Source organism: Camelina sativa, chromosome 14, assembly GCF_000633955.1.
Source record: "Camelina sativa cultivar DH55 chromosome 14, Cs, whole genome shotgun sequence".
Classification (NCBI taxonomy): Eukaryota; Viridiplantae; Streptophyta; class Magnoliopsida; order Brassicales; family Brassicaceae; genus Camelina; species Camelina sativa.
This window is the reverse complement of record NC_025698.1, coordinates 29,003,472-29,014,187: the sequence shown is the minus strand read 5'-3', so window position 1 is coordinate 29,014,187 and position 10,716 is coordinate 29,003,472. Positions and strand designations below refer to the sequence as shown.

Below are 10,716 nucleotides of genomic sequence, written 5' to 3'. Positions count from 1 at the left end.
GGTTTATTTCAACGACAAATAAGTTTGAGGGCTGATATTGTCGTTTGGGCCCAAATATTTGGCCCATATAGCCACTGAGGCAGCATTGGGAAATTGGAGACAGTGAAAGAACCAGAGAAAATGTTCTGAAAACCTCCTCTAGGTTTCGAAGATAAGAAATTAGTAGGTGATGATGATATAACAGAGAAACTACATAGATATACAAGAGTCTAAAGAGAGTTTCAGTGAAGATTAAACCATTTAAGCCATCGATATGACTTTATTATATGAGCTTACAAAAATGTACGAAAAGTAAGGTTTAAGAAACAAGGACTAAAACAACAACAATAGAAATAACTACAGACGATAAAGACTGTTTAATTTTCATCAAGACATAGAATTTCTCCACCTAGAAGGTGTTCTTCCTTTAACAAGCTTCGTCTTCGTATTACCAGGAGTCTGAGTCACATACTCAAACTCTTCACCTTCTCCATTACCACCAAACTCTTGATCACCATTTGTATTTTCCACAACGCTTACGCTTAAACCGCTCCTAAATCCCAACTTCGTCCACCTAAAAAACCCTTTCTTACCACTAGTACACGTACCTTTCTTCTCAATCAGCTTATGTAAGTGCGTTTGCATCGCTTCACACTGGCTTTTCAGGTTTGCCATATCCTCTCTCAACCTTCTTATCTCTGCGTGCTGAACATTTATCTCACGTTTGGACATGCACCGCGCAGGACCAGACTCTGAGTAGTGTGAACCAGAAGGGTTAGGGCTGCTCCTAACGCCACTAAACGATGAACCACTCCAGTCAATGTTGTTGTGGCTCCGATTACTCAGCTTTGTCTGCTCAGAGAATAGAACTTGAAGAATAGTTCTAACCGGTAAACGATCGTTCTGTGCAGCGTGAAGAGATGCCTCCATTGATAGCTTCTTGTTGTCTATTAGTCCACAAAGTCTCTTCTTTTCTTGCTTTGTCACTTTAGAATGTGCCTAAACAATAAAACCCAAAAATTAATATAAATCAAAGCCCCCAAAAATTAGGCTTCAAGATTTCAAACACTATTATATGCCAAGTAGGAGAGGATATAAAATAATATAAAAGTGGTGTTGGACTGATCTACTCATTTTCAATTAGTTTTGAGTCGTGAGTCCCATTTAACTTAATATTTACCTTCAGATAAGTGTCGATTGCACGGTATAACCCATCTTCATTTACACGAGCATGGTAAGGGAGAGCTTCGGCGAGGGACATAAACTCCGGGAGGCTTAAATCGCCATCTAAAGCGGCTTCAGCTAAGTAAGAGTCCACAAGCTTGGCCACTTTAACTAGGGAAGCACCAGATTTGACTCCTTCGTTGTCTAGTCCCGTAAATTTCTTAACCAACCGAGTCACGAGCTCAACGTCAAGCAATGTCCCGCAAGTGTGACTAAACGAAGGTATCATTAGCTCCTTGAGGGAAGCTTGGTCAAGCTGCCATGAAATCTTAGCCTCGAGCTCCGACTTGTAATTTGAATCTGCTCCGACCATGTTGGCCGTTCTGAGAAGACGAAGGAGGAAGTTACAAGGAACGGAATCTTTCTCCGGTGGGATGATACCTATTAGTGTTTCGACTAAGAAACGTTTCTTCATCATGAAGGCAGTAACAGAGAAGCTCTCTGATTGCTGTTGAGGTTGCGGATCATCAGGGTTTTGGACTACGTCGGAGAGGTCAGGGAGCCACGTGGAAGCGTAATGAACGATGATGGAGCCGATGAGATCAGGACGAACACCTTTGGATTTGATTCCGGCGATGGTGTTAACGAAATAATCAATGTCAAGAATGCAACCATCGTCGAACAAAGAACACTCTATTTTTCCGGTGGAGTTTGACGGAGATTTGGTGGAGATGGTGGCAGACTCCGGCGAAGATGTTTTGTCCACCATGTCGTCTTTGGTTTTATCACGGTGGAAGTTGTGTAGTGTATGTGTGAGTAAAAGTGGGGTTACTGTACTTAGTTTTATAGAGTGTGTGTAAGGAATTTAGTTTACGTTTGCTCTGTTTCTTGAAAAGTCTTACATTGAAACGCCATCGTCTCACCATGACTCCAATGTAAAATTCCAAAGGAAAGAACAAATTCTTGCCGTTTCCTATAAAAACAATCAACTTAGATTTCAGAAATCCAAATAAAATTTATTGAGATTTTCATTTTTTTGGAATTTTTCATTATGCATGAAAGGCACAAACTTTATATGAGAGTTTTGGGAATTATGTTAACCTTAAATTCAATGTCTCGCTCAACCAACTTAAAACAAACTAGAATACTTTAATTGTTTCTGAAATTTTCGTAGTATATGTCACATGAACAGCGATGTGGCCGGTTGTGGAAACATTTTTTAGATGAACAAATTATACTAAAACAATTACAAGATCGATGTTTAATAAGCTAGTTTTTTCGATATGATTTAACTAGGGTTAATGCAATATTTAAACGACACGGAACATTGATATGAGGTGATCAGATGGGCCATATAGCTGTTTGAAGGATATAATCCTACCGTTGGACATCATGAATGAGAGGCTGAGAGGCTGAGAAGAAGATAGTGATGAAGAGGAAGACAAAATCTTCTGTACTAAATGTAAAGAAAATGCATATTTAGAAAATATACATAAATTTAGAGAAGGAAAACGTAGAAAGGGGGGAACATGGACGTGTTCCTAATAGTTTCCAGGACAAAAATATAGTCGGAAATCAGACAAAAGATATATTAAATTAAACATCTTCGATTCTTCAATTTTTATGATAAGGACCACATTAACATTGTATTCTATATGTGTACGGTTCTATTGCAACTATTATACGATGACCTTGTCGCGTGTGTTACTGTTATCACACATCGCAAGAGCCAAAAATTAACAAAAAGATTGTACCTTTACAATTTTGTTTCCATGCTCGTTGTCTCATCCTATAGATGACAAAATGGGATTCTCGTAAGCTCTTGTATATAGGTTATTACATCAGAAAACAAAACAAAGTCATGGATTATAATATCAATATACATTTCTATTCATATTCTTGTAACACAAATGTAGGTTTGAAGCGGTTTTAGTTGGATCCATACTTCTTAGTTCTTAAACCTTTCATCCATCCAGTCTCTTATTTCCCTCATCATCATTCTCGTCTAGCTCTCTTGAAATCAATGAATGCTACAATTCTTCATGTGTTATGTCAGTCAGCGCTAGGTGGCTTTTCATGTAATAACTTCAACAATGTAGGTGGTTAAAGCCATCATATAAATCTCAAGTCTCCCTATCTACCAAATTTATACAAAACTAGTAGACTACGTTGAGTTGTCCCTAAAACATTTGGTGGTGACACATATATCAGTTTTGAATAGCAAAAATACAATAGCAGAAACATATGAATAAGTTGTACTTGCAAAATGTCTTTACAAAGTAGTTTTCGTAGATTAATGACTTCATACATTGGATTGGAATCACTTTATGGAAACGTAAAATCTTTGTTAATGGAAAAAATAACGAAATCAAGAATTTAAAACGTACATAATATAAGTCGTGTACTAAAAGTGATGTATGAAAGCCACAAACTTAATATGATTCAAGTTGAAGGGATGAAGAACGTAACACGGAAGTCTTAGCAGGTAACAACACGTTTACATGACTAAAAAAGATATGAGATGGGCCAAACGACTGGTAGGGTACAGAATCCTACCGTTGGACAGGATTGAGAGGCTGAGGAGAAGATAGAGATAAAGAGAAAGACTTTTTCTTTCTCTTCTTACAATGCCAAAAATGATAACATCAATAGGTACAAAGATGGGAACGTGGACGTGTCTTATATATTCCCTAGGACTATAATGTACGTGGAGATAAAAACAGAGTAAAAAAAAAATAGACAAAAGAAACTTAAACATCTTCTCTTTCGAAGATGAAGCCTACATAATCTTATATAACAAGACAAGGTTTTTTTTTATCTTATATAATAAGACAAGTTTTTTTTTATCTTATATAATAAGACAAGGTTTTTTTTAATTTTGGCTATCGATGCGACATCTAGCATTCAATTTTTGCGATACGTCTTTACATTAATTTCAAGTTTGACCCTTTAAATTTAAATTTATTTACTTAGAAAAATGTTCATTTCTTTTATCTTGATTTACCAAATCTTAAATTATTTTGGGTTTCTATTATTTGATATTATTTCATATCAATATTCTATATAGTTTATTTTGGAAAAAAGTAATCCATACAAGAATATATTTATTTTAATTTTTACAATTTGTAAATTCTTCACTAATTTTTCTTTAAATTTCTTTATTTTTCGTTTACCAAATCTTTAATTATTTTTAGTTTTTTATTTAGTATTATTTTATTGCAAAAATCTCTATAGTTTACTTTTGTTAAAGAAAAAGTAATATATTTTACAAGAATATATTAATTTTAATTTATACAATTTGTAAATTCTTCACTAATTTTCCTTTAAATTTCTTTACTTTTCGTTTACCAAATCTTTAATTATTTTTGGTTTTATATTTAGTATTATTTCATAGCAAAAATCTCTATAGTTTACTTTTGTTAAAGAAAAAGTAATATATTTTACAAGAATATATTTATTCTATTTTATTTTTACGATATATAAATTCTTCACTATTTTTTTTTATCACAACCGCAACTTTCTTAATTAACTATTTTAATCGGTTTCACATGTCAATATGTACTATATATTAAACAATAATAAAGTAGATTTCTGAGAAATTGTCATTTGGCACCACTCTATGTTTTAACATGTGTCATTATTTTTCAATTTTAATAAAATAAAAGATACATTATTGCTAATTTAAAACTAAATTGTTTACACACAATTTTTAATTTGAGACATTTTATTTGTTCAGTTTTTTAGGTCATATTTACTTCACTCAATCAATTACCTTTAAGACATTATAGGTGGACGTTTTCTTTTATTCAAACCGTTCATGTTGCAATAATGCAAATGACAAAATTAATTACAATTAATATGTTTTATAACTGTATTTATTGCCATGAATGTGCTTACTCAGAATAATGTGTCAATGGAATTCTTTACAAACTTCACAAAATGTTTAGTGTGTTATATAAGATCTAATGCTCAAATGACTAATAATGAAGAAAACGATCATGCACTATATGTCTTTCTTTTCCCATCATTTTCCATGGTATTTTTTTATGAAGTTTTTTAATAAAAAGTGATATCTTGCAGTATGATGATTAATAGATTAATAAATCGATGACTATTTGAAGAAATCATATACAAAGCAATGACAATGTTTTTTTATTAGTATCAGAGTCTTGTCAATATTTATCATCCTCTTTCAAAGGATTATGTTTTATGATAGTCATGATTTATTATTTTTATATTGTTTTGTAATGTGTTTTTTTCTTTTACTTTCAAACTATAGTTGGAAGTCTTTAGTAATGAAGATGAGCCCAATGCTCGACTCCTAAAGCACAATCTCTTTGGCTTTGAACATTCACTCATAATATTGAGCCCAAATCCTCTGATCTTCAACTACAATATATTTCTAAGTTTATGTTTGGTAAATTTACTTTGTTTTTCGTTTTTAAAAGTTTTTTTATCCCTATTACAAAAAAAATATATATTATTTTGCCTAATTTTACCGTGTAATGCATATATACATATCAAAAGATCACATACTTCTTTATGCCTCTTTGGAATCACTTCCCAAACTTTACAACATCATTTCGCATTACACGGAAAAACATTACATAGACCTATTGTAAATATTTAATATATATATATATGTAGATATTGTAATCTCAATACTTTCATCATAGATATATGTCAATCGTTAAAAGTGGTATAAATTAACAAGTAGATTAACCTATACAAAACCAAGACTACTTTTATATCGCATTGGAATTGTTTGAGTTACCAATCATACATCATGTCTATTTTCCTATAACCTTTGCTACATCTATCATTATGCAAAAAAAAGCTTATATAATTTCCAATGGTTATCTATATTTTTTTTGGTTTGAATTTCTATTTTACATTTAGGGTATAATTTTAAAGAGATATGATTTAGTATTTAGAGTATAAGATTAAAAGTATGATGCTATTTTAGTATTTTTAGAATTTTAGAAATGATGTGATAAATTTGAAACAAAAACTTATTTTTATGCAATTTGTGAAAATTATCCTTTTTTTAATATGCACACTTCATAATTATAAACTTATAAATGTATATATTAAAATTCTTTCCAAGGCATATATAAATAATATGATGTACATTTCATATATAATTTAATAAAAAAAATTATTTTATATATAAAATATTTGATTTTATAACATGTGTAACTTTCTAGTATTCAATACTGTATGGTCCCGTTTTGATTATATATTTTTTTTGGTGTCCCCTTTGTGTTGTATATAATAATTCGCAATCACAAGATTCACAACCATAACCACAAGCAAAAAAATCACAAAAAAAAATTATACGTTTATGTTGATTCCATGATCATTAGTATAGGTTAATCCAAAATTTAGAGATGATAGTATAATTTCTGTAATCCATTATCCATGATATATAGGTTACTACATCACAAGAGTCCTGGTCTTGGTCCTCTTGGATTACAACAAACAAATCAAATCAACTATATGGATCATAACATCAATATACATTTCTCTTCATGTTCTTGTACACACAAATGTACCTTTTTTCAAGCGGTTTTAGCTCCATACCTCTTGATCCTTTCGTCCATCCACTCTCTCATATCCTTCAACACAATCTCAACGTTCTCGTCGGGCTCTCCTTGAATTAGCGAATGGTACATCCCTTCATAGATCTTCAATGTTTTATCAGCGCTCGATGCCTTCTCATATAGTAGCTTCGACGATGTAGGACATGATACTCCATCCGCTGTCCCGTGCGCCGTAAATACCGGAATAGTAACTCACCCGAAGTTCTCCTGAACGTATTGGGTCTTCCTCAGTAACTCTCTCATTGTTCCTACTCTAGGCTTCCCTGTGTATCTGCAAAACAAAATCCACACTTAATGTTAAAGACTCAAACTTTAGTACTTGATGACACCCTGATTATATCACAAAACTACTAATAAAATAACTGTCAATAGTACCTTTGCGGGTTAGATGCGATGATCTTAAGCTTTTCAGGGTCCTTAATAGCCTTATCAACGATCTTATTATCCGGCATTGCCGCCCACGTATCAGCCAAACCGAAGAGAAGACCGTAAGCAAAAAGGTGAGGCCTGCTTGGTTTCATATCCTCGGGGATAACAAAGAGAGGAGCCGTAAAGATCAATCCAGTCCAAGTATCAGGTTCGGATTGAAAATACATGAGAAGCGTCAGAAGACCTCCCATAGACTCACCAAAGAGAAAAGCTGGAAGATTCTTATACGGATCACTAACACGCACATGCTTGAAGAAAGCTAATGATGTTGCTGCAACTTTCTCCATATCACCTAAAGAACCACAAAACCAAAACCAAAAATCCAATCTTTAATCACCAAAATCCATATAAATGTCTTGCGTAACACACTAAAGATGGTAATTTAACTAATCAATTACACAAAGCCCTAATTTTTCTTCAAAATGTCAAGTAACCAACACACAAAAGATCCAATCTTTAATCACCAAAATCCATATAAATGTCTTGCATAACACTAAATATTGTAAATTTAACTTATCAGTTACCAAATCCCAAATTTTTCTCCCACATCACCTTTAGAACCCAAACCAAAGAAAAATACAATCTTTAATCACCAAAATCTATAAAAATGTCTTGCTCAACACTAAAGACAGTATATTTTAACTTATCAAAATACAAAAATCCCTAATTTTTCTTCAAAATTACAAGTGATCTCTCTGTTTTTGCCTAAACATTAACACATTCAATCCCTAACTTCTACATGCAATCTCAATTTCAATTTTAAAGTAACACATCAGTGCTTCCTCCTAAAGTCTCTAACTTGTATATTACAATTTGATTTCCTAAAGAAAAAAAAAGGATTTTAAAAACAGAGTAAATATATAGAGCCAAGCGAACCCATGTAGCAGCGGATGCCATCGGAACGGCCGTGACCAAGAAGATCGGCTGCGAAAACAGCGTAACCCCAAGCTGAGAAACTGATACAGATCTTCTGAAACATCCAGCTAGAATCAGATCCGTAGCCGTGAGACATATACACAGTCCCTTTGATCTCACCATCCAACGGTAAAAAGCTCTGAGTGAAGAGCTTGCCGTTGGGTGTTTCGAAGTATGATTTGCTGTTACGCACTCCTTGTGAAGTGTAGTATTCTTCCTCCGGCATGTCTCCCCAAAAGTTCGGTGGTTGTGGTGGCGGAGTATTCGCCGGAGCTGCTGAGCTCTCCGCTTCATAGAAGACTGACGACAGCTACTGCAAATGGCTAATAAATACAATTTTCCAGTCCCTTCTTGGACATTCAATAAAAAAATACAATTTACTTAAAACAAATATGGCATGTCTCTCCAACAGTTCGGTGGTGGCGAAGGAGTTACGTTGAGCTCTCTGCTTCAGATGACATCGTTTTGATTTACTAGGGTTCCTTGGGAAATTTTTGGTATTTTAATCAACCCAATCAGTAATCGTCGCTGTAAATTGATTTTTAATAAAACAGATTTACAAATATATAGATGGAGTTATTGTCTTGGATCACAATCTATAATTATATTGCGGTAAAGTGTTTGAGTGTTGAAATGTATAGTTCGTGGTGTATGTATTGAGAAAATCAAGTAAAACACAAACTCAAGTTAAGAATCTCAAAAAAAAAACAAAAAAACAATTGAATAGAGAAAGAAAGAAGTATTATATACGGATGTGAACATCTTTACAAAAACAAGTCAAAACTCATGACAATTCGAGTATGACGTAATTGTTAACAACGCATGCAATGTTGCTTTTTAAGGTCTGTAAAATATGTTAAAAGTTGGTCATAATCAGGAAGCTTAGGATGAACGTGTCGAGTAGCTAATCTTCGTTGTTCTTCGTCTTTTGCCTTCACGGCATTAATCTGATTTACCATCTGGTCTTCATCAGGAAGCCTTGGTTGAACTAGTAGTTCTTCCTCTTCTTTTGCCTTCACGGCCTTAATCTGATTTTTCATCTGGTTGTAATCAGGATGATGAACGTCTTGATTAGTTACTGCCTTTTGTCTATCCTCTTGTCCTTCCTTCTTTGATGACCTTCTTCTTCTTTGATGAGTCCTTTTTTGCGTCTTGTAATACGTTATACTCTCCATGTCACAAAGCTCTTTTATTGATGATAAAGATGATGGTGATGATGATGATGATGATGATCTTCTTTTTTCTTCACTTCTTTCTTTGAATCTGAATACTCTTTGATCTTTTGCCACTTGAGCCTCTTCTATATAATCATCCTCCACNCTCATGACAATTCGAGTATGACGTAATTGTTAACAACGCATGCAATGTTGCTTTTTAAGGTCTGTAAAATATGTTAAAAGTTGGTCATAATCAGGAAGCTTAGGATGAACGTGTCGAGTAGCTAATCTTCGTTGTTCTTCGTCTTTTGCCTTCACGGCATTAATCTGATTTACCATCTGGTCTTCATCAGGAAGCCTTGGTTGAACTAGTAGTTCTTCCTCTTCTTTTGCCTTCACGGCCTTAATCTGATTTTTCATCTGGTCGTAATCAGGATGATGAACGTCTTGATTAGTTACTGCCTTTTGTCTATCCTCTTGTCCTTCCTTCTTTGATGACCTTCTTCTTCTTTGATGAGTCCTTTTTTGCGTCTTGTAATACGTTATACTCTCCATGTCACAAAGCTCTTTTATTGATGATAAAGATGATGGTGATGATGATGATGATGATGATCTTCTTTTTTCTTCACTTCTTTCTTTGAATCTGAATACTCTTTGATCTTTTGCCACTTGAGCCTCTTCTATATAATCATCCTCCACTGATCTCTCTTCCTTTCTTATCTCTTCTTCAAAATCCGTGAGGCTGAATTTATAAACTCCGTCAGGTGATTGCTTATCCAAGCAAGCATTCAAAGCCATTAATCTCTTCTCTTCCTCTTCCTCTTTATCCACCTAAACACACACACAAGTCCAAAAAAATTATGATTCAAAGAGAAAAATAAATAAATTTCTAGTGATCAATAAAGAGAAATTTAACATTACCTCAAACCTGAACGCTTCTAAACGGTGACTAAACTCCATAGCTATTTCATCCAATAGTGATGATGATGGTGCTCTTCTCTCTTCTTCATTACTCTCTCTAGATCTGAGTACTCTCTGATCTTTTCCCACTTGAGCCTCTTCTATATAACCATCCTCCAATGATTTCTCTTCCTTTCTTATCTCTTCTTCATAATCCTTGAGGCGAAATTTATAAACTTCGTGTGGTGATTGCTTATCTGAGCAACAATTCAAGTCCGAATCCATTACTTTCGTCTCTTCCTTTTTATCCACCTAAAAATACACACACACAAGGCCAACAAAATTGTGATTCCAAGAAAAAACAATATTTAGTAATCTTTAATTATTATAAGAAGATAAATTACATTACCTGTTTACTAATCTCAGGTGTATATTTATGCCTCAATGCTTTTAAAGCGTGAATATACTGATTAGCTATTTCATCCAATAGAGTCTTCGCACCTTCAGTATCCGAAGGTATCAAAAAAATTTCTTTCATCTGTGATTTAAAAATTTGCAAATTATTATAG

The 10,716-nt window shown here is 33.6% G+C and overlaps 1 protein-coding gene and 1 pseudogene across 1 annotated transcript; both read right to left on the bottom strand.

Annotated features, from left to right (window-relative positions):
- LOC104742780 (root phototropism protein 3-like) lies at nucleotides 230–2,007 on the bottom strand. The gene is made up of 2 exons (XM_010463829.2): nucleotides 1,160–2,007; nucleotides 230–978 (listed from the first exon to the last, which is right to left on the bottom strand). Exons 1-2 carry the CDS (start codon nucleotides 1,910–1,912, stop codon nucleotides 367–369), a joined length of 1,365 nt encoding a protein of 454 aa, XP_010462131.1. The 5' UTR covers nucleotides 1,913–2,007; the 3' UTR covers nucleotides 230–366.
- Nucleotides 6,547–10,716, bottom strand: part of LOC104744102 — a 6,184-nt pseudogene continuing 2,014 nt past the window's right edge.